Genomic DNA, 23,945 nt, shown 5'->3' on the forward strand with positions numbered 1-23,945 from the left:
TTTTTTCTGAAATTACTAAAGAAAACGAAAAAAAAAATTCCACGAAAAATTCCAATTAGAATGGATCTATCAACGATTGTAGCGGCCCCTGTCACAAGCTATCGTAGTTGCAGGCCATGGACTAATTAAAATCGCTGCATTAAGTAATGCTCCAAACCTCGAAACACGTGTTAACAAATTTCCCAGCTTATATCTAATGGCCTTTATAAAGATGCGAAATAGAAAAGTATTTACATTAATCGGGAAATGAGTAAGTAATTTAAGGTTAAACTTAAACTATTGCCGAATAACGTGTCCCCTATGTTGAAAAAAAACTACTTGGACTTCTTTCACTTACGACTCGAGTTATTAAAAATGCCCTAACAACACTTTGGGGCATTGTGTTGCCTGATTTAGACCATAATTCATATATTAAGAAATGCGTTATCGTTGATCACTGTCCCGTTTGACTCCACTAAATCGAAACGGCACAAACTGACTGAAAACTTTAATTTGTATACTTCCAGGCCGACTTGGACAACTAGATTTATTTTAGCTTTTTAAAATTAGATTAGAATTAAAATTAGAGCATTTCAGTTTTTCCAAATTAGATTAGAATTAGAATTATCGAATTCTTAAAAAAAAGAATTTAAACTAAAATTACATTTTATTATTCACAATCAATTACATTTAAATCGAGAAGTATTTTAATAGGATTATGCATGCCAATTATATGTGTGTGCTAATTTTTAAGCATTTTAGCATAGCATATGATTTTTAGTACGTGAAAGTTATGTTTCAACCAAAGAGTTTGAATTCAAATTCTTTGTTTTCACTAAGAGACTAAAAGTGTCGAGGGACAAAGTAGGATGTTTGGTAAAATCCGAATTAGATTAGAACTAGAATTAGAGCACACTAGCAATTCACAAATTAGATTAAGAATTAGAATTAGCCGCATTTTGCTCTAATTGAATTAGAAAACTAGAATTAGCTAGTTGTCCAAGTCTGCTTCCAGGTTGATAAAAATTTAAACAAAACAAAAAATCAGATAGCTGCGCTTCAACAAATTGAACTTACAGTGCAGCACCAGCTGGTTATGTCAGTGTGTTGCAAGTGTATAGTTGTGTCCCCGGAATAAATAATTACAAACATGTTATCAACACATGTGCAAGCATTGGCTTTACAGTAGGCCTAATCTCGAAAGATTCAAGAATAACACGCAAAAGAATTTATTTCATAAAATAAATCCGACATGTATCTTTAAATTACACGTTAATTATTAATAAATAAAAGTGTAGGCCTACCAGCAAAGACCCTTTTAACAGCACACACAAAGTTTACAACACGCGAACATAAATAAAAAGAGCAAAAGAACTGTGCTATTTTGCTGTCATTGCGACTGACGACAAACTTGATACAGATTATAAAATGAAGTTCGATTGAAATGATTCTAACGCTCTTAAATTATACGCTCACGTTTATCTTGAGCCACACGTGGATATTAACCGGTTGAGGTTATAATCAACAAACCAGAGCTATAAACAAAACCTTTAGAGCAGCGGTTCTCAACCAGTGGGCCATGGCTCAGTAGTGGGCCATAAAAACATTTGAAGTGGTCCGCAGACCATTTTAAAAAAGCTACATTTAGTTTCATTTGTGTCACTATATTTAATTTTACAGGAATAAAGGCTTGGGGAAGAATTAAAAAGTAATGTGAATTTATTGTTCAGCCGCAAGTATCTCACTAATGCACCGTTGAATAGGCCAAATAATCTGTTTTAAAATATGTTCTGCTGTGTTTTGTTCTAAACCTATTTTACAGTTTAGTTTTCATAAAAATGTATTGGGCCACAGAATTTTTTTGCAACGTAAATGGGCCACGAAAGAAAAAAAGTTGAGAACCACTGCTTTAGAGATTGTTAAAAGTTGTTGTTTAAACTTTGAACGGTGCATGGAAAGCTTACGTAAAAAGTACAATAGTGCATCCATTTAGGTTTAAGAGGATTTGAGTTTTACCATCACACACTTTTTGAGCGTTTACCATCCACATATCCGTATGCCGGAAAAGTACACATGAAGCTAAACTGATCTGGCGTGACTGGTGTTACTGTTTGTGTCACGTGGTTTTGCATTCTGTTTGCAAGGTTCGAGCCATGCATACAATATTCGCCTCCAGCATGAGTTTTTACAAGCAGGTCAATCTGCACTTAAAAGGCCTTGTGTGTTTAAAGAGACAAGCTTTCCAGTGTGTAAGAGGTCTGGTGACTGATTTGATTTATAAAATGACACAATGCGTGACGTAGCCGAAATATTTAGCAAAGCAAGACGTTTTATTCAGTGTGCAAAAAACTACAGTAAATTTCTAAAGATAAACGTAGTGTGCTATGTTTAGTTCGTTTAACTTTTCCGTAAGCATCGTTTTTTTTTTCAAATTTACTCACGATAGTACAGCAAAACTGACTTGAACGATTGTAAGCTTGCATTCAAATTCGTATTTCTTTGCAGTTTAATTTAAACTTGAACGCTCTTCTGCAAGAAAACGTAAATGAATAACGACAAACTGAAGTCAGTCGTGCTGCGAAACGGCATAAAGATGCCATCAATTGGCTTAGGAACGTCTAAGTCGAAGGCAGACGAACTGTACAAGGCCGTATGCTGTGCAATAGATCTAGGCTACCGCCACATCGACTGCGCTTACATCTACGGTAACGAGGCTGTAATCGGCGAAGCGATTAGGGCGAAAATCGAAGACGGGACTGTGCGAAGAGAGGACTTGTTCGTTTGCGGCAAGCTTTGGCGTACCTTTAACCGACCAGAGCATGTACAGGTGTGGGTTAAGAAGTTTATACTCGTTCGGCTGTTATTTTTTTAGCCATGCATAGCTGCCTTACACAGCGTTTACCGGAAGGAGATGTTGTAAATAAAGTCAGCCAATAACTAGACCTAAGTGTCTTATTAAAAATAGCTTAATAGCTTTACTTTACTTTAGTCTTTCGGAAAAATGACTTCACTTAACTTTTAGATCATTAAACAAATGATTGACTTTGCCTTAACCCTTTGGTTTTCATCGGAATAATGTGTCACACGGTAATTTAAGAAGTACTATTGGGTGAATTTCATATGCAAAAGCATTGTTTTTACATCCCACTAGTACAGCTGCAAATGAAGGTCAATAGGAATAAAGTAAGTTAAGTTACATGCGCCAGTGATTACCTGCAGCAACACATCCCATCCCGTTATTGTTTGGTTGTTGCTGGGATTATATGACCCTGTAAAACAGACACAGACACAAAAAATTAAAAACACATTTTGTATGGTCTTTTTGTGATGTGCTAATCATACTTCTCATCTTAAACATCAACAGCTACAATTCTGGCGGGCTTGTATAGCACATGCTTTACATCAGTGGTCGGCAATCGCCCGTCAGCGTACCGGTACCGGTCCGCGAGGAGTTCATTACCGGTCCGTAGCAGGGTTTCCAGAAGATATTTTGATAAACATCTAACTTTTATGTTCAAGCGTGTCCAAGCGTGTCCAAGCGTGTCCAAGCGTGTAGAATGCATTTTAATTAGGACATTGAAAAAAGTAGTTCCTTTACTTAACATTTGTTGGTTTTAAGGCCGGTCCGCGACAAAATTTCAGTTTTAAACCGGTCCGCAGTGCAAAAAAGGTTGCCGACCCCTGCTTTACAGAATAAATTTGCTGCTTATATGCTTTATTGTGAATAGGTTTTTTCTTTATTGTGAAATCGGTTACGAAACGGTTTAACCCAAACTTTAAATGTAGGCCTAATGAAGGTTTAACAGCTATTTTGTTTTAATGTTAGCTAGAAAAAATATTGAAGAATGGAACACGTTGACCAACTAAGTTTATAACTTATTATCATTAGGGCGAATATTTTTGACCTAAAAAAATAGGAAATTTTGACCTGAAAATTTAAAATTTTGACAAATTTTAACCTAAATATAATTTATTTTGACAAAATTTTGACCTGTTAGAAATACATTGATTTAAATGAGCTAGGCGACATTAATCACGTGTTTTTTATACCGTGTATTGCTCTAATAAAGATATAATACGGTTAAAATGACTTTGAACACAAATCAAAACTAATTTTTTTTTTGATAAAATTGAACGTTAAATTTCAAACCAACTGACCGACGAATTTCAAAAAGCTGACTATATCTTTTTTTTAATTCTGTAAACGATTTATGTGCACTTTTATTTGATTTTGACTTTACAAATTTTTGACAAATTTTGACCTAACGTGTAAATTTTGACAAAATTTTGTAATTGACTTGCTTTTGGAAATGGCCTACTCAAGGCCGATACTTTACTTGCGATTTGTTAACACTGACTAGAGTTGAACTAAAATTTTAACGCAAATTACTTAAATGCACCTACCTACAGTACCGGTACACATTTAAAGAAATACACTCCATGTACATCTTGTAATAATATTTTTAACTGCTTCAACGTATTCCGGGTAGTGGTTTGTCTGCCGACTGCTGATGCAAGGCGGATATTGATGCAAAACTCTACGAACCACATTATTTATCAATACATATCGCTATACACAGGAGTGCTTCGACGAGTCTCTGCGTCGTCTGCAGCTCGACTACTTAGACACCTTCCTGATGCACTGGCCTAAAGCGGCCAAGTACGAAGGAGGATCCCGTGACTACTTGGAGGCACTTCGGGACGAAAAAGACGAAGGTGTACACTACTTGGACACCTGGAAAGCAATGACGAAGCTGCTCTCATCCGGTCGCGTCAGATCGCTTGGAATCAGCAACTTTAACAAATACCAGCTGGAAAAGATACTCCGGGAATCCGACGAGGTTCCCAGTTTAATTCAAATCGAAAACCACCCCTATTTCAACCAGAACGACCTCGTTTGTTTTTGCCAGTCGAAGGGGATCCCTGTGGTCGGCTACTGTCCCTTGGGGTCCTCGGACAGGGCTGGTGTGACCCACGCCGGACCCCTGGTCCTAAACGATCCTGTACTAGCGCGACTGGCCGAAAAACACGAAAAGTCGCCGGCACAGATTTGTCTGAGGTTTCTGCTGCAACGCGGCGTCGCAGTGATTCCGAAAAGTGTGACCGCGTCGAGGATCGGGGAGAATTTCAACGTGTTCGACTTCGCGCTCGACGTGGAGGACATGGAGGCGATATTTTCACTCGAAAGAGGTCAAAGACTCTGCTGGTTGCGCATAGACATCGATCACAAGTATCACCCGTTTCGAGACAACTATTCGGAGGATTAGAGTCGATCGTGTGATTACAAACTTTACTTGTTTAGTCGAAGTGAATATATCGGAAACGAACAAATCTGTACTTTCAAGAAGTGCCAAGAATAAAGTATTGATCAACTATATGGCTTATGAAGTATTTTTTTTTACAATACAGTATAAGTTTAAGTGTGGATTCACCTGTATCGGTGTATATCGTGCACTGGTATCTTGTAGAGATGTATATCATGATAGAATTACATTTTATTCATTGGCAGAATTCATGCTCTTTCATCTTATTACGCTGGCTATTATTGTAAATTCGATTACAAAATTGTTTTTCATGGTTTGTCGATTTAACAAAAAAGCATTTGCGTTAAATACAGCCTTTATAAAAAAAGTTTATAAACAGACAAAAAAATAGCTTTTTTTTACACAGTATTGAAAATTTTAAAACAAACAAGTAATCAACAGCCGTCAGAGTTAAAACGGATGTAGAGAGAGTCCACTAAAAAGTTGGTTTCTCGAATTTTTCTTTCTGCAATTTTGGCGACCCTCGAGCCGCCGGCTGAGAGCCCTTGTGACGTAACGACGCGATACTATTGATCCCATTGTTTACTCTGTAGACAAAGGCCCGCGCGCGCTATATGGCGTTTGTTGGCGTTCGCGTTTTATTGTCGTTCAGGTATCACGGGGCACGCCAAAATCGGTAGGAAGCCTTTTGGTTTGCTCAGGGCGGGCGCTAAGCCGACTCGTTACTATTGGATAGAAAGTTACAGTTTGGTCTGTCAGCCCCCGTTCGCAAAAGGCTGGAGAAAGCCGAAAGCTGTAAACGCGACTGAAAAATCTAGTTTGAAAAGCTCTTGGAATGGTTGGCAAGGTTTTCAGTTTCGCAAAGGGTCAAATTAAGAAGCAAAATGTCTAGCTATTTACATGAAAGGTATGAAAGCAATGTTTCTTTGCCCTCTCACGGCACCACGGTTTATTGTCCGAAGGTTTATTAGAAGGGAAACGGAACAAAAACCAAAACGTGTTAAAAAACATAATTTTCAGCTCGTCTTCTAGCAGCAAAATATTTATACAAGCACACAGCATGATAAAGACAGCTATACAATCAATTTAGAGTCAGTTTTTAAATCGGTTTTTAAGGGAACTTCGCAAGCTTTCCACATTCCGAAGGAAAACGTTGTAGTATGTCGAATGTTTTGACTGTAACATGATCGTGAGGAAACCAATGTTTACCTGGGAGGGGCGATATGGGTAAAGTTTTATCTGAGGGTCACAAACAACGGTGTGTGTTATGTCGGTGTTATGCTATACTCTGGGAACGGTGACCTTTGTATTTGTATTAAGAAAAATTGGCTTGGCGCAAACAATTTTAAATGAAGGGGAACGTATGAATAAGACGTACGTACCGTCACAAAATGTGCCATCAAAGTAGCTACATGTTTAATACAATCGCTGTCGCGTAATTGTACCAATAGTTTGGGTAAAGAGGATCTTGTTTCCTTAGACGTTACCATAGTTACAGCCCACACGAAAAATATATCTGCGCGAATAGAAGGAAAATCCTTTAAACTCGATTAGCAGGTTTATGCTGTTATTTAAGCTACCAGTGATGATTATGGTAAAAGCCAGGTACAGCCACACATTACCGGGTATAACCCCACGAAAAATATATCTGCGCGAATAAAAGCAAAATTCTTTAAATTTAATTAGCTGGTTTCATGCTGTTATTTAAGCTACCCGTGATGTCTATGGTAACATCTGCAAAAACGCTCATTACAGAAACTATACTTTCATAATATTTTAAAATAGGGATTTAGGTATAATGTTTAAGAACCACGGAAAGGCAAAACATACTAGTGAATTATATCGAACCGTTTTTATAAGCAATAAAATATTTTTATATTCTGTCTTCCATACGGTGCGTTCAAATGTTAACAAATGTAGAATAATACACAGATTGTTGCCGATTGCACACTTATTATCGACTAAGATAATACTCCAGGAGAATAACGTTTTGCAGCATTTTGAAATGCTCTTTGACTCCAACTGCTTATTTACGTTTTTATGTTCACCACAAGAGCTTTTGAAGTTCGTTAACCAGTCAAATTTTTAAAGAAAGTTGCAAATTTATCACGATTGCCCACTCCAAAGTCGCATAGCTAAGTAGATTTGCTTTTTATCTTGGCGCACTTGGATAAATATTTTGTTCTACTGAGATGTTATATTTATCAACCGTATTTACCAGCAATTGTTACAAATTGATTTTTACATTTTGCATCAAGTTCGTCGCACTTGAAACAATTTGCTTTTGACTACAAATATTATTAAGGTAAAACTGCCTTTGTAAAACAGTTGTTAGAGGAGACGTCACAAAGTTACGTTAAAACGTGACCTGACAAAGTTACATCTAAACATGGCTTTATGAAGCAGTAATTAAGAACGCCACACAGTTTGTTTATTTTGTTAATGTTTTAGGTTTTAGTGGTGAAACTATAAATACAAATCTATATACAAATATGTTATGGTTTAGCTCAAAGCGAAACACGCCTTTATATCGTTAACGTTGACAAAACTTTTATTTTCGAGGGTACGATAAGATGCACGGCGTTTTTGAGCTAAAACGATTTCTTAAAATGGACGAAGGCAAAAATCTTGCATTTATGTGTAGTTAGAATGGGAAAAATACATTTTTGTGAGGGAATTGCCTCTGGATCCTACGCTGGTCTGGTGTTACAATTCATTTTTCGTAGGTTTCAAGAAAGTTTCTGCCAATAACGTGTGCTAAAACAATAATTAAATTCTTGCCAATTTTTAACAAATTATGGAATAAGTGATTTTTTTACACAACTACGTCATGTCGTCCCCGTCCAGTCCCGATCACCGGAGTCCGATTCAAGAGAGGCAGGAACTTTACCCTCAAAACGACCCACATTTAACTGCCTTCTCGCCGCGGCCCGAAACCCGTCTCGCTATAGCGAAAACGCCGGCCACCGACACGAAAATTTGCCTCAACCATCGGTAAGTCCAGCGATTTTAAAATTCAAATGTTAAACGATTTCAAATTTCAAAAGTTCAGCGATTTTTGATTTCAAATGTTCTATTTTAAATAACAAATGTTTATCTTTTGAATGGCGCGTAAACGTAGACAAAATGAGCGATCTGGTAAATTTTAAATATAGGTTAGACAGTGAACTAAAATCAAATATTACTAATTTTAGGCAGCCTGTGAAGATATAAAGAAATTCTATATTTTTTTATAAATTTGTTTAGCTTTTGTGGCAAAAAAAATAAATAAATAAGTTCATCAACTCTTGTGAAAAATATCATAATAAAAGAATTCAATTCTTTTAAGTCTGTCTTCTTAAGGGTGAAAAAATGGACACACAAATACGTCCATGTTTTTTTGTCTTATCAGGCTTCGAACTTTCCGGAACGAATCGACGGTAATTTATCCGCTCGCGTCCTACCAAACCTGGATCGACGCGGGTCGACTGGACCCCCTTTATCCACCGAACCCCGACCCCAACTACAACGCCAACGTATGGAGGCACTTTAACAGCAGGGAGGGTTCTCACTTTTCGTCGGAGGGGGGAAACGTGTCGGCGCTGGTGGCGTCCATGTACCCCCTCAACATCCCCCCTCCGTCGCGAATGGGTAACTTCACCTACGCGAGCTTCATTAAGCACGGCGACATATTTCGAGATCCGGCGCTCAAGCAGAAGAAGATAAGCTGGACGGAAAAAGAGCTCCAGGTTCGAATGTTAACCTATGTCGGGAGGTATGGCTGTACATACAATCTTAATTTCGCCAGGTTTGGCGTCCGTGTTTTATAAACCCCCCAAATATCTAAGCCGCATCATATAAAAAGTAAACCATAAGGAGGAATGTTTTACTGTTAAATTGACAAATGTTTAAATGGTTTAGTTGCCTACTCTGAATTACGGTTATTGTTACATTACTATCATTGCCAAAATGTTTGAGTTTAATTTAAGCTAAATTCCAGTGAACGTGTTTAACTTGATGCTTAAAAGACACCAGGTTGAATGAGTTAAATTTATTAATTGTGATTGAACGTGACACGCACACTCAATGATGTAACTGCCTCGTCTTTCTTAGTCATCCTTGCACTACAATAATTTTGCAATACGCTGTGCATTGCTAAAAGTTAAGCCTGAAATGTCGTAAGAATATAGGAATCTAATATACAAAGATTAACCTCAACTTAAACGATTATTATGCGAAAGGTTTTGTTTTTTACATTTCGTTTATAGAAATTTGTGGTGCGGGTAACTTTTGTTATTAACCTGAGGTAGTCAGGTGGCACTATATGAAGACAAAACCTGTGCGAGTAAAAGGCGATAAGAATACTGAAGTTTAATATATCCACAGGCACAGGCTCGCAAAGACGTAGGCTTATATGAATGACGCAAAAACAATAATAAGGCATGCGCCAAAGTTCGCTGAGTGTGGAAAAGCGTGCGTAATACAACATAAAAAATCCCGATTGAGCCCAGCATTGGTTCCATTAAACTTTTTTATTATGCTTTATTCGAAGGTGAGCCTCATATAACCTGATTGCTTTTCGTTCTTCAGGAGATGAAAGCGTTAAAGGTGATGTCGGACGCGAGGGTCCCTCCAACCGATGACAAGGGAAGAATTCTACCTCCGCTTGCTTTCAGGAGACTTCGAGCTCAGGGAAGAATCAGACACTATCCAATGCAGCTTAACAACAGGTTGGTATCGGACACACAATTGCTTACCATTTTATATGTATTGGAGTTTAAAATTAAGAAAGGCTGAGTTCACCCATACATGTTCAAATTTTGTTTATCCGTGCTCATATTATACTGATACTTTTTAGCACCTACCTATGAAACCATTACAGTTAGTAGAACTTTAGGCAAGTTACCTAACACTATGCATTTACTTTTTAAGCCCTAAGCGTTTAAATTTAACCCCTTTTAGTCTAACACTTTTCTGGGGTATATAGGCTAATGTTGATTTATTCCACCGATCAGATACCAAAATCCACCTCAACGAGGGACAGCCCCTGCCAACGCCCACCGCGAGCACCAATCGGACACAGCCTCGTTGGCATCACGAAACACGAGCTTGAGACACAAAGGACTACTCTGGAAGTTCTCCTACAAAATGAACAATCCTGAATACGACAGAGTAAGTGACGTTCCCGTTAAGTGACCAATATAGTTTGCTATTTGAGCACAAATTGCAATGTTTCCAAAATTTTTTGCACCCTAAGGAGTAAAGTAATAGACTGTAGGATTAGCGTTGCAATCAAAACAGCCGAAAAAATGCCCTTAGCTTGACAAATGTTCAAAACAACCTAATAAACGTGGTTTTAGTTAAAGGGTAGGCCTCCTTATGAGACCTGTACTTAACTAACCGCAGTTAACTTAATGCTTTAGTTCAATGCAGAATATAAGAAACGACACAAACACATGTTAAACCAAGTAATCTAGTTTGGAACTAGGCCCCATATAAAGCTTCTCTGTGTTTTTTATTATGACGAATACATTTCAATTTTTTTCACAATTTTCAAATCGACGTTGAACATAAATAAAGAAAATTAACCTTGACAAATGCTACCTCGTTCTTTGTGGGCTTTATGACCATTCTACGTCTAACGACCTTGGCATTATGCTCCGTAATTCTCAAATAATTAATCTTACTCAATTCTTGTTTTTAGGTTGTTGACGCACAAAAGGAAAAGGACAAGTGGAAGAAACAAAACAAAAAGATGCGTGATATCAGAAAACAGGCTCTTCAAAATGAATTGCTTGCCAGCTACTAATGTGTTCAGCATTTATCGTGATATTTTGAGAGTCGTTTTCGATTTACCACTGCGTTAATAAAATATGTTCGAATTCTTTTTGGTTTACCGGTACAGTTAATAGACTAAGACGTTGCATCTTACATCTGAGCACATGGAGATCGTTCTCTATGAGTCAAATTATGCCACAGCTAGGCGTGGCTGTCATAGTTGTTTAGAGTGAAGCTAGTGAACAAACCATGGCACCTGTCTGTAAGCCTGTACGTACAAAAAAGTTAGCCTAAGAATGAACTGGGATAATGGATGGTATTGTACAGCAATTTAAAAGTTTTTCTATCCGATCATGAAACGATTAAAACTTAATATATTATATGTTTTCGGTCCCCAGTCAGTGTGGGCATCCAATCCCGTAGTTTTGTCCTTTACGTATTGCAATTGTTTCTAAAAAAATTTAAAGATACATTAATTGATAATATTCTTTATTGTGGAAATTCCCCATATCGGTCCTCGCGACTAGGATTTTGTCCAGTGGGTGGCGATAATAAACTTCAATATTTATTATTCTTAAGGAATTTGCAAAACCTCTAACTCTACTTGTTCACAGTTGACGCAAGCTGTTGTTGAAGTTGCTTTCTTGAAAAAAATCGATATCACGCGTGTGCACAGAATGCTGCTTTAGTTAAAATGCTGTCAATATGGTGAATTATTTTTTAGTTATATAGCCCTTAATATTTGTAAAAGTTTTTCGTTGGATAAAAATTAAACTAATGATGCAAGTCACAATTAGAATTGAAGTGATAAGCCTTCTGCATATCGTCACGCTCATAACCAAATTGCCTAAGTCATTTTTTACTGATTTTCAAAGTTTTTGATTCAGTTACTCCTTGTTACCATCCCCATCCATAGAAAAGGTGCTTAGGTCATTTCTAACTCGCTTGTGCAAAAAAATGACTCCGGCACTTTTTCTATGGATGCGGATGGTTACAAGGAGTGACTTAGGCAAAAACTTTGAAAATCATAAAAAAATTAGTTAGGCAATTTGGTTATGAGCGTGACGATATGTAGTTCGTCTTCGGTTCATAGCGTAATTCAGAATAATCGTACTCTGTCTTGTTTAGAGCGAAATATTGCCAGTTTTTGTTTAATTTACTTTATACATGTCTATGCAACTTGATAATGAAAGGGGCCGGTGTACAGGTGTGGAATTATGCTTGTTTTGAACACCTTAGGTAATAAATCCTACCACAATTCAGCTTTATTTTTCGATATTTAACTGTGCAATGTACTAATTGAAAAAATATTGGTTGTTCACCTGCTACAGAATGCAGACTGGCATCCAAGGTTCTGAATTTACAAACTGCTGCACACCCGAGATTTTGGCATGAAGTGCCATGAAATGCACACTGACTTCAGAATACATGCTGTTCATTTGTAACTTTATAATCATATTACCATGTATTTTAAAGAGTAAAAGCTTTTTAGCGTGACCATCACAAGAGTTTTCTAGGTAACTTTCTAGATAAATGACCCAGTCTGCATTTCATGGAACCTCACACCAAGTTCTCAGGTATGCAGCGCCAAATTTCCGGGTGTGCAATTAAGGTTTTGTGCACCCCCGAAGTTCGGGAATCTAGCACAACTCAACCATTTTCAGAAATTTAGATATGCAAGTTACCAGTTAAAGTATGCACACAAATTGCTTGTAAAAAACTCTTGGGTGTGAACCTGCCACAGAATGCAGACCGGTAAATGACCGTCGATGTCAATGTCATCCATTAGTCATATTAAACGTACAACAGTCTGCGTTTTGATTTGTTGACTCATATGTAATGCGGTTTGCTTCGTTTGGTCATTCATTTTTTCCTTCTTGTAAAATGATATTGTTTTTTATCTTTAAAGGTGGCAACGGTAAATCATTTAATTTTTAGTCCGTTAGTGTACATATATTTATTATGGAAAAGGTTTCAAAGCAATTTTTCCAGATGCTTGCCCTGCCCAATGTAGGTTCAAACAAAATTCCTCCAATGGATGGCGAGATTTTATACTGCAGGAACAATGTTTGTATTCATCCACCAGGACTCCTATCCAACTCAATAACACACCACTCTGGGTTTCTGAGTATTTCTGCAAGGGTTGAAGATGAATTTCTCTCCATAATTTTAAGTTGGAAACCAAGCCGCGAAAGCCATTCTCCTCTTTCTCCCAAGAAACCTAAAGTACCTCAAAGTGATCTTATTATGAAGGGTGCTGGTGAAGATCTGTCAGATTCAGAGTCAACAGCAACATCTGAATACAAGTCCGCTTCTCCAACGGATACGGTGACATCTTTCAGCGACGCTGACCAAGATGAAGAGCATGATATGCCAGTCTTAGCTGACAGTGACATTTTAAAGGACCATAATGATTCCACACTTGGTGCAGATCTGTTAGACTGCAGCACAAACAGCTTGGACTTGTCGAAATCTCCCCTCGCAATCCACAACTTTCAATTTCCTGAAAACTCAATTCATTATAAGAAGAAGACAGCAGCATATCATGGGCATGTTATTCGGCCACCCAAGGATCAGGCCTTTGGGTCTTTTACGGTAAACCTAGCACATATGCGATCACTGCGTGTATACTTCCGCAATGACAACTGTACCACAGGAGAGCTTGTCATTGCAAGCAGAGAATCACAGTACAAAGTTCTTCATTTTCACAATGGTGGGCTGGACTGTGTCTTTGCAGCTTTAAAAGAATGGAAGAATAACATAAAGCAGATTCAAAAGGCAGATCTAGAGTTGAGCATTAATCACTTCTCGTTTATTCGGCCGCAGCTAACTGTCGAAGAGCGCCACCCAGAGGAAGGTTTGTACAGAGGTTTGACAGAAGATACATGGATGCTACATATGGATGAATTTGGCTGCATTCAAAACCAGCAAAACATACAAAAAGCTGTGTTTTTTGGTGGTGTTCAAAAGGAACTTCGGCCTACAGTTTGGCCATTTTTGTTGAAATATTATAAGTTCAACACAACCGTAACAGAACGTGACGAAACACGTATGAAGCGATATCACAAGTACGTTGCTCTTAACTGTGAGCAGGAAGCATTACTAAACTCCGATGAAGTGGAAGATTTTCTGAAAAATGTTGCTTGTTCAGTAGAAAAGGATGTTCTTAGAACTGACCGTGCAAATCCTTTCTACCACGGCGAAGGGAATCCAAACCTTGATACATTGCAGCGTATACTAATGAATTATGCAATATACACAAGAACCAGTTACACTCAAGGAATGTCAGACCTGCTTTCACCGCTCCTGATCGAAATAGTGGAGGAAAGCGACGTCTTTTGGTGTTTCGTCGGTCTCATGCAAAGAACCATCTTCATTAGTTCGCCGTCCGATGCCGACATGGAAAAGCAGCTGCTCTACCTAAGAGAACTTTTGCGCATACTCGTTCCTTCCTTTTATAACCACATGCTAAGCTGTGGCCCAGGAGCTACCGAGTTGCTATTTGCCCACAGGTGGATCCTTCTATGCTTCAAACGAGAATTCACGGAGTCAGAAGCGTTAATGATATGGGAATCTTGCTGGGCTCACTACCAGACCAACTACTTCCACCTGTTTGTCTGTGTAGCCATCATTGCAATGTACGGCACTGACGTTGCTGACACCAAACTCGCCTCTGATGAAATGCTGCTCCATTTTTCTCACTTATCCATGCAAATGAACGGTGCCCTTGTTCTGCGCAAAGCTCGCGGCTTGTTGCATACGATGAGGACATCCACCTCCATTCCGTGCACTTTGCATGACTTGTTCTGCGTTCCCCAAACCCAGGATGTCACCTCACAGATGCCACGAGTGAAGTGCTGTGGCGGGCAGGAGTGCCAAGGTGGTTGCCGCTATGGTGGCGAGGTCGATAGGAACCCAATGAAAAGGTTTAAGTTGAGTAAATTTTTTTGAAAAACTCTGCCACGTTTTAAAGTGTACAACCAACCAACTGCAAATTCTTCAAAACATGTACCGATGTAACCCCTGCCTAATGTCTATCTTGACCTGTCCACTGCATTCCAATTTTGTATTTTAGTTAAAATTGGAATTTTTGAAAGTTCTTTGCTCTGAGCATAATAATGAATAGCATATTTGAGGTTTTAAATTTATTTAAAAATCCATTGTTATTTATTCACTGTGATTTACAATCTAAAAATTTAGCCGAATAATACCTACTCAAGAACAAATGCTACAAACATATAAAATATATATCTGTTTTTCAGTTTTATTAAACCTTCTTACACTCCTTGTTGTGTGTTAACGTTATGTTTTATTATTTACACTGTCTCATTGCTACAATCACAATTGTGTAGTTTTAATGAAGGTAGATTAATAATATTGCATGCTCTTAATCTAACCGCTAACATCTTGTTAAACCTGTATATTTATTTTTTCATTTGTACAGTTTAAAATTGTTTTACATCAATGAATCATATTTTGCACAGCAGCTGTAATTTTGCTTGGTTTATAGATTAGTTTATTTGCTCCCCTTAAACCTTTGCACTTCATTTGCTTTACAGTACTACCTTTTTGTGTCAAAAAATGAAGCTTCATGTTTGAAGGTGAAACTTTTGCTGGTGCTTGACACTGTACAATACATACTTGCATTGCATTTTTGCTCATTTCCATAGTCTCTAACTTGGTGTTAATTAAGACAAATTGTTTTTCTTTTAAATATATTTTGCCTCATGCTGGTTGCTATTTTTCGATAGACCTTTCTCCTCGTTTAAAATATTAATTTAAAGTTTTTTATATATACACAAGTGATATATAATTAAAGCATTGTTGACAAAACTGTGAAGTTGTTCCAATAAACAATATTTGTTGTAACTCGTAATATTTTTTGTTTTTGTTTATATAAAAATTAATTCCTTTCTCATCAACATTATTTTTTTTAATTTGTTTTCATTTTTACCAATTTTCTTGATTTTTTTTATTTCAAATATATTAAGTTTAACCTATTTCCTGTAAAGATGATTCAAATAGTGGAACTTCCTAATATGTCTGTTTATAAAATCCAGCAAAATATGATATTTAAATTAATTAATACCTGAATTATTTTGGTGGTTGCATAATTAATGCCTAATATGTATACAAATTGCACAACTGAACAATCTAAACTTATTGCTATAATATTTTTCTTAAGTGTACTAAAATGACGCATTTGTTAACTTTTTGTAATATATTTAAAATGCATAAAATCTAAACGTTACATGTTTATGTGTATCTAAATTAATCACTGATTCCTTGATGCTTTATTGGTGTAAAAGTTGTAATTTATTCCGTAATGCTTTTTTTTTTTTGAGTTCCTTGACCCAAACAACATGTGTTACTTGCAATACATTTACGTACTTGCCATTATATTTGCACAAATCCTATTACTATTAGAAGTGTGTTGCTCTGTTAACATTTAGTTGTGTTTATTTCTATTGTAGGTCTTTATTGTTTAGAAACTTTAATAGCGAAAAAATGCGACTTGTGATTCTGGACGATTATGACAAAGTCAGTCTATGGGCGGCAAAGTACATTCGGAACAAGATTCTTGAGTTTAACCCAGGACCCGATAATTATTTTGTCCTTGGTCTCCCAACTGGCAGTACTCCTTTGGGTACCTACAAGAAGCTGATTGAATTCTTCAAGTCTGGTGTTTTGTCCTTTAAGTATGTGAAGACCTTTAACATGGACGAGTATGTGGACCTGCCCAGATCTCACCCCGAGAGTTATCATTCTTTTATGTTTGAAAACCTTTTCAAACACATCGACATCGACCCAAAAAATGTACACATTCTAGATGGAAATGCCAAGAATCTAGTCGAGGAATGTGATGCCTTTGAGACGAAAATAACAGAAGCTGGTGGAATCCATTTATTTGTTGGTGGCATCGGGCCGGACGGCCACATTGCCTTTAATGAACCTGGTTCCAGTCTTGTTTCAAGAACAAGGGTCAAATCTTTGGCACAAGACACAATTTTGGCCAATGCTAGATTTTTTAACAACGACTTGGCTAAAGTTCCAAAACAAGCTTTGACTGTTGGAGTAGGAACTGTTATGGATGCTAAAGAGGTGATTATTAAGGGCAATTGTTTGTATTTAGTTATGTATATTTAGAGGAGGTAGATATTAATATTTCTGTTTATTTGTAAAATATTTATGTGGTTTTATTCAATAATATTTTAACTATGATAAATATATAAGCATTCAAAAAATGTTTACATTTATTTTCAACACTACCCCTTTACATAAACTGTTGAGCACCAGATATGAAAAAGCTCCTCTGGTAGTTATATTTCTTTATCGACCTCTACAAGTCGACACTTATACCAAAAAAGGAACACACTGAAACATGTTCACCCCCAAAAGGGCAAACTTTGGAGAACAAAAATGACCAGAGGAGCTATTCTAAAAAAGTAGACTTCCATTCTTTTAGGTTCTTTGTAAATTCCCAAAGTTACTGCATTCAAAAAAGACAAACAAAAAATTCCTATTTTTCGCTGATTAATGAATTTATATGATAGGTAATGATCTTGATAACTGGGGCACACAAAGCCTATGCCTTGCACAAGGCAATAGAAGGTGGCGTGAGTCACATGTGGACAGTGTCGGCTTTTCAGCAACATGCAAAGTCCATATTCGTTTGTGACGAGAATGCTACTCTGGAACTGAAAGTTCGCACTGTGAAGTACTTCAAAGGCCTCATGAGCATTCACAACAAACTGGTTGAGGACACTGATCCCAGTGCAGATGAAAAAAAGGCAGAAACCAAGTAGAAAAAGGAAGAAACCAAGTATACACAAATTTTTATTGGTTTTTCAAGAGGCTATTATGTCGTACACCGCAGTCACTTTTTTCAAGATTTGCTGAGCCAAGTTTCTCTTGGTATTCTTTTTTCGAAAAAATTATACACTTCATAGAAGCACGTAAGCGAAGCATGAAGTAAAAATATGTAATAATGCTATATAGCACAAGACTTATCTGCTTCCGAGATCTAGTTCAGTTGCCAGTCAACAACTGATGGATAAAAATTATTTTTTTTTTTCAGTTGATTTACAAAATGCTTATATTCCAGTTTATCACTGGTATGAGGTAACTATTTTTTTTTTTACTGCATTGACATGTTAGGTCTTTTGAGGCAGTTAAGTTGCACAATCACCAAATAGTTTACCTAAATTCTCCCTTTGATAAAAGTCACTTCATCTCAATACAACAAATTGTTCTTTTATTTTACTTTTACATAGAAACTTACCAGCCTAATTTATGTGTTTCAACATTAGACCTAAAACATGTTTTTCAATTGCCAGTAAGTAATGTCCACGGGTAATTTTAATTCAGTACCCTGCAAATCAATCCCCTTTCATTATGTTTAAATCAATTTATTGATTAAATTGAATGTCCCTATATATTTCAAATTTGTGATCAATATCATCAATGTATGCCATTGGCTTTAAACCTAGTTTTATTCTGCTTGCTAAATAAATTACTCTGTATTACAAGTTTTTTTTTTGCTTTTTTGACGATGAAGTAAGTTGTTTCTCTCTTGGTCTTTACATAGAAAAATGTAGCCACTAGCCATATGGTTTCATATTTAGGATCTGTGGGCAAAGTGCTATTTTTTTCTCTGTGGGCAAGTGCCAAGGAAAGTCAATTTTACATCAAGGTCAGAGTGTGTGCAATAATTATTACTCATTGGCCCTTGGCATAATTTGATTAAGAAAAGTGACTAGTTTCCATTCAGTCCACTTATATGTTTACCAGTTTGTGGTGTGATACCTTGTAAAACATATTTTGCAATATTATTTTTTTATTAGTAAACAAGTTCAACAATTGTTCCAACTGGCCATGGTTTGTGATATATATTTGTTTATTGTATACAATTTTTTACCGTAATTTTTCTTATTTAAAATAAAATATCCACAGAAATACTTTTCCCAATACAGAAAATTGAGAAGAAAGGTTTGTGCCCCCTACATACTTTCATTAGTTCAAATCAATCAGATGTTTCCACTCCACTTAGCAGTTACTTTATATGGTTGTGTAGTAACTTCATGTTAAACATTCTCAGTGCTGTTTTATGTTCTCTGCCAACTGTGCCTAAACTTAAAAAAAGTCTTGTAAGTTGTGTGTAACTACAAACATTAAAATTAGAATAAAAATTATGTATGTTTATCCTGTTAAACTATATTGTAAAACCTTTTGTTCATTAGCAAATAGCACATGAAATATACATAATTATAAGTAATAAGATTATTTAATTCTCACTAATACTGGGATCTTTATATGTAAATCTTCATGTTGCATTGCAATTATGTTATGCCTATATTGCACTCTACGAAAATTGTCATACATTTTCCACTGAATATATATATTTATATATGCAATATTTAAGTATTTTCCTAAAAGTTTGTTCATCCAGTGTCAGTAAAATAGTGTTTGCTTCTTTTTGATGAAAAGTTGATATGGATTCAGTTTGTTTTCGGTACAAAGCAAAAATAGTTTGAAACTGTCCATTTTATTTTATACATGTTCATGTTGCTTAATAAACCTATTACTAGTCGTTTGCCTTTCTCATTTTAGATTGGACTTAAAAACGTATTTTCAATCAGTATTATGGTGATTTCAAGCGTGTCGACAACAACGCGTTAGCCGACTTAGGCCGGTGTTTGTTTTGTCACACGTTTTGCGACTTCGTTATTTTAAAGTACGTCATAAAAACGTGTTTGTAGGTTAGGTCGTGCGAACCGCAGCTGTTACCAAAAAATCGTATTGATCCCGTTGCTGCAGAAGGTGGTTCTTAAAATACAAATAAGTTTAACTACAGTTACAGCAATGTTTATTCGTATTTACCGCGTTGGGAGTTTTATAACCGGTGTTGTACTCCACATTTAAAGTACAGTTTGGCTACCCTGAAGCTTTCAAACTCTAAAAACGGCATAATTCTGCACAGTGGCAGACCAGAAAATCCCCGGACGATACCATGTCCTTTGGGAACTGATTTCACAAGGATGCGCCGGCAAATGAGCGAAGACTTGCCGCTCATTAAAAAATCGCGCGCGCTAACATACGCTGGGCGTACCGACGCCAACGTTTAATCAATATAGGCCAAGTGAATTGGTGGGGTGCGATTTAATATCGTCGTATTAATCATGGTTTCGTGATGACGTGCAGTGCCTGATTTCTGCGGCGAATGAACTTGCGATCTTGTAGGCTGGCGTGGTACCAGTTGCAATGCAGGTATCGCTTGTCGCTGTTGCGTACGGCGTCGCAAGCGCTCGTCAGGCTGCTGCATAATTGAAATAGCACGGTGAGTTATTTCGAGATAGCGTGACGGCCTCCACTCGCAATATGCGCCTGCGTATCGGCAGAAACATGACTATGGGCATTTATTACACGAGCTAGGGCGGAAAAAGAGGGCCACGATGCTTTGACCCCTCCGCTAAAGCCTGAACATTTTCATTGGGTTTGTACATATTGTGGTTTAACGGAGCCCAAAGTAGGCTATTCCAGGGTACAAAACTAAAGATGTAATTAATTTTTGCGAAACGTAAAAAATATATTAGTCAAAATTTCTTTGCCCCTCTTTGCCCCTTTAAAAAAATCTCTGTCCGGCTCTGCTTAGTCCTCCATAATCTGCTCAAAACCTTCTACGTCGTTTTACGCTCTTGTCCTGCTTTTTTGTACATCGTACAATAGTGATAGAGTTTTACAGCGGTTTAATTGTATTAATAACGAACCTGTAAACGACGCAAAACGACCTGGGGCCCTGGTGAGTGATTCGCTCGATTTCGCCAAAGTTCTTCAGGTACTTGACCGCTTGAAGAACCGAGACCGCAAGGCTGCTGAGCACCCGCACTGTGGACAACGGCATCTGGGCGGCTTGCTTCGCAAATCTGGAACATTCTACGATGTTCAACAGCGGGCTGTCTGTTCAGGAGAAACATGAGTGACAATTTTGTGCGACAACTATCCAAATAATCTTTATCTTCTTAAGTTTTTATGTATTGCTATGTTGGCTAAACCGCCTAAGTGTGCGGTAACACAACAAATTTTTTTTTTTTAACTTATTTTATAGATAGGCCTAACGATAGAAGCTGTCTCTAAATTCTTGACGTACCCTACTAATGTTGCCGCTTTTGCAAATATTTTTATATAAAATCGGAACATTGGATAGAGGCATGCTGTAAACTAAAAATTAAAGCGGTTCTTACGACGCTAAAGGTTGATCTGGTTTGTGCCTGCATTCAAAAAATATATTTTTTTGGGAAAAAAAGACTTGCTTTTTTTTCTCTTATCTACAGGGAGATTGTTTTTCGATCTAAAAATTTAAAATTTTGACTTAAACATATTGTTTTAACAAATTTTGACATTACAAGAATGCGCTGACTTAAGCATGCCATTGTTGAATGAAGGACTGTATTTGTGGCAAAAGATTTGTCAATATCTGTGGTTTTGGAAGTGTTCGCTGACGACCACTGGAACGCAGACCAGTTTTATCTTCGCGATTTTGAAATCTTAAAAAAGTCCCAGCGCGATATACTAGGGGTGACCAAACTATTTGACCAACGGGTGTAGCTTATTCTTCCGGCCCTTGCTGAATGCCTTTCGTAAAGATAAAATTCAGTTACAATTAAAAAAAAAACTTGATAAGTTTGACACATTTTTTAAATTCGGTCTGCAAACGATCGTCAGTTAGCCTATTCATAAAAAAATAGGTGACCCCTAGGATAAAGAAATTGGCGTTTGAGAAACTGAACGTCAAAAACTGTGTTTAAAATTTGACCCACCTCGTTTCGTGACGCACATTCGGCTGGGCTTTGGGCTGCAATACGTCATACACGGCGGCTCACGATTTTTCTCGTGCTCGGGTATACACAGCAGCATCGTCTGTCTCGGAATCACCTCTGTGCTCTTAAAGCATTGGTCAGCTTATAGGGAACATGTACATTTTAAACTCTGTTTTTTTAGCATTTGTCATTCATGTTACCGGTACCTATTTTAGGACTATATATGTTGTGTCTTACTACTAAGTAATAACGTTTATACATCTTAATATGACTGACTTTAGGACCGATTTAGGGCTAATCTGTCCAAAGTAGGGTTTGGTGTTGACCTGATTAACGGTGACCTGTTGTAGCTAAACTAATATGTTAGGCTTTTGTGGACTATTTGTTAAACTCTATCAAAGTTTATATCACATTTTCCGCCAACATGTTTCAATACTGTTTGGGTAGTTCTGCCACATAAAAATTTCGGTCCGAAAAAACAGACACGCAATTAAATTAAAAAGACTCGGGTAAATGTGGAAAAGACGAAAGAAAAGAAGCGACCCGTCTTCTACGATATATGAGGCACAATATAGTTGGCACAGGAAAACATAAAAGGCCCAACACATGTTAAGACGAAATTTACACCTTGGTTGCAGTTTAAATGTCATCTTAAAGGCGGTCGTTTGCTTTTCTACGATGTTTATAACAGGGAGTCGAACCGTTTGACTTTTCCGGTTCAGGTTCGGTTCGGGTTCAAGGATTTTTTCGGAATCCGGTTCAGTTCCGGTTTCGGTTCGGAGTAATTTAAAAGTTCCGGTTCAGCTCCGGTTCGAACATCGTTATTTCAAAACCGGTTCATAAAGTTCCGGTTCAGATACAATATAATTTGCGTTAAATCTCAAAATGTGGGTCGATAAATGTAGAGAATAATCTTTGCGTTGTAAGTCATTTAATCTAAGTTCCGTGACTTATTGAAAAAACAGCAACTCAATATTGAAATATCTAAAAAATAAAAAATGAACGATTTTTTTATTCAATATTCATATTTTTTTCATAAAATTTCGAGCATGGCGTAACTTGACTCTGTAAAATAGAAGTTGTCACGTCATGCTGGAGCGAACCGCTTTTGTTTACAGGTTCGGGTTCGGTTAAGGTTCAGGTTTTTTCAAATTATTCGGTTCAGTTCCGGTTCGGCTAAAAAAAATTGACCCAAAACCCAAAAATTGACCCAAAAAGAGAAAAAAATTGTCAAGAAAAATTTACAAAAAAAGAAAAAAATTAAGAAAAATTGCCACAAAAAGAGAAATTCAATGTACCAGCATCCAGCATGACCATTTATTGCATTTTTTATTTATTTAAGGAAAAACATAGGCTTGTTGGAGTTGGTAGTAGATTTGGCTTTATTGGCCTTTTTTTAGAGTAATTTTTTTTTTTTTGTTTTTTCTATCTGGCAACCCTGCTTACAGACCTTCTACCTACATAGCCTATCATTCACCTGGCTAGCAGATACATTATTCTTCATTTCCGTGTAGAGCATCTTTGAAACAGGATTTGGCAGGAAGTTAACTGCGCGGCAGAGCCGGTTGTATTCATGTCGGAACTTAGATACCTTTGCCAGCCGCTTACTACGATCGATAATTTCGTACTTTTCGTCTGACTTAGTCAGCTGCCAAGGCTGCTGATTAAACTTTTTAACTTCGGCCTCATTTTCGACCTTGTTTTCCCTTATTCCATATGAACACCGCGCGTCGCCTTGGCGAGTTCTTACTTCGTAGGGAGAAAGCACGGTGATGAGGTTGTGAATGTTCCTCGTCATTTTGAACCCTGCCGGGCATCTTAACTCTGTTTTGTTTTCAACCGGTAGACATGGGTTGTGTGACGTAACAATTGATGAAACACTAGCTCAGCAGATATATTGTGTAACTGTAATATGAATAAGTGTTTCAATTTACTCGAAAAAAGTTTTTCGATATAAATACTTTGGTTTAATTTTATTCCAGTGCTCATTATTATATAGCAATTTATATACGTGTAAAAATTAAGATATATAGCCAAATTTTATTAAAAACTATTTTAAAAAAACAAATGAGACCAAATTCAAGTTATTTACCCTGATTTTATTTGTACGTTTTGTACTACCATTTGG

The 23,945-nt window shown here is 37.0% G+C and overlaps 3 protein-coding genes and 1 pseudogene across 4 annotated transcripts; all 4 read left to right on the forward strand.

Annotated features, from left to right (window-relative positions):
• Positions 1-2,524: 2,524 nt before the first annotated feature.
• On the forward strand, positions 2,525-5,328 carry LOC146169753 (aldo-keto reductase family 1 member B7 pseudogene; annotated as a pseudogene). The gene is made up of 2 exons (XR_014494784.1): positions 2,525-2,806; positions 4,560-5,328. The product of XR_014494784.1 is annotated as an aldo-keto reductase family 1 member B7 pseudogene (transcript).
• A 2,492-nt stretch (positions 5,329-7,820) lies between these two features.
• On the forward strand, positions 7,821-11,093 carry LOC146169754 (testis-expressed protein 52-like). Its single transcript, XM_083389342.1, has 5 exons — positions 7,821-8,237; positions 8,635-8,971; positions 9,813-9,952; positions 10,238-10,394; positions 10,927-11,093. The coding sequence occupies exons 1-5, from the start codon at positions 8,074-8,076 to the stop codon at positions 11,029-11,031; spliced, it is 903 nt and encodes a 300-aa protein (XP_083245468.1). The 5' UTR covers positions 7,821-8,073; the 3' UTR covers positions 11,032-11,093.
• A 1,823-nt stretch (positions 11,094-12,916) lies between these two features.
• LOC146169755 (TBC1 domain family member 16-like) lies at positions 12,917-16,277 on the forward strand. Its single transcript, XM_083388737.1, has one exon. The coding sequence runs from the start codon at positions 12,963-12,965 to the stop codon at positions 14,949-14,951; it is 1,989 nt and encodes a 662-aa protein (XP_083244863.1). The 5' UTR covers positions 12,917-12,962; the 3' UTR covers positions 14,952-16,277.
• Positions 16,278-16,479: 202 nt separating this feature from the next.
• LOC146169756 (glucosamine-6-phosphate deaminase 1-like) lies at positions 16,480-17,900 on the forward strand. The gene is made up of 2 exons (XM_083383681.1): positions 16,480-17,102; positions 17,555-17,900. The coding sequence occupies exons 1-2, from the start codon at positions 16,509-16,511 to the stop codon at positions 17,804-17,806; spliced, it is 846 nt and encodes a 281-aa protein (XP_083239807.1). The 5' UTR covers positions 16,480-16,508; the 3' UTR covers positions 17,807-17,900.
• The last annotated feature ends 6,045 nt before the right edge of the window (positions 17,901-23,945 follow it).

This window comes from Ascidiella aspersa, chromosome 1 (assembly GCF_963924565.1).
Source record: "Ascidiella aspersa chromosome 1, kaAscAspe10.2, whole genome shotgun sequence".
NCBI classification, from domain to species: Eukaryota; Metazoa; Chordata; class Ascidiacea; order Phlebobranchia; family Ascidiidae; genus Ascidiella; species Ascidiella aspersa.

What these genes read in the sequence shown, in the direction of transcription:
- LOC146169754 (XM_083389342.1), top strand. Translation starts at nt 8,074, where the DNA reads ATGTCGTCCCCGTCCAGTCCCGATCACCGGAGTCCGATTCAAGAGAGG. An exon ending in GGACGGAAAAAGAGCTCCAG is followed by an intron (nt 8,972 to 9,812) that starts GTTCGAATGTTA and finishes TTCGTTCTTCAG; the next exon opens with GAGATGAAAGCGTTAAAGGT. An exon ending in ACAATCCTGAATACGACAGA is followed by an intron (nt 10,395 to 10,926) that starts GTAAGTGACGTT and finishes TCTTGTTTTTAG; the next exon opens with GTTGTTGACGCACAAAAGGA.
- LOC146169755 (XM_083388737.1), top strand. Translation starts at nt 12,963, where the DNA reads ATGGAAAAGGTTTCAAAGCAATTTTTCCAGATGCTTGCCCTGCCCAAT.
- LOC146169756 (XM_083383681.1), top strand. Translation starts at nt 16,509, where the DNA reads ATGCGACTTGTGATTCTGGACGATTATGACAAAGTCAGTCTATGGGCG. An exon ending in CTGTTATGGATGCTAAAGAG is followed by an intron (nt 17,103 to 17,554) that starts GTGATTATTAAG and finishes TTTATATGATAG; the next exon opens with GTAATGATCTTGATAACTGG.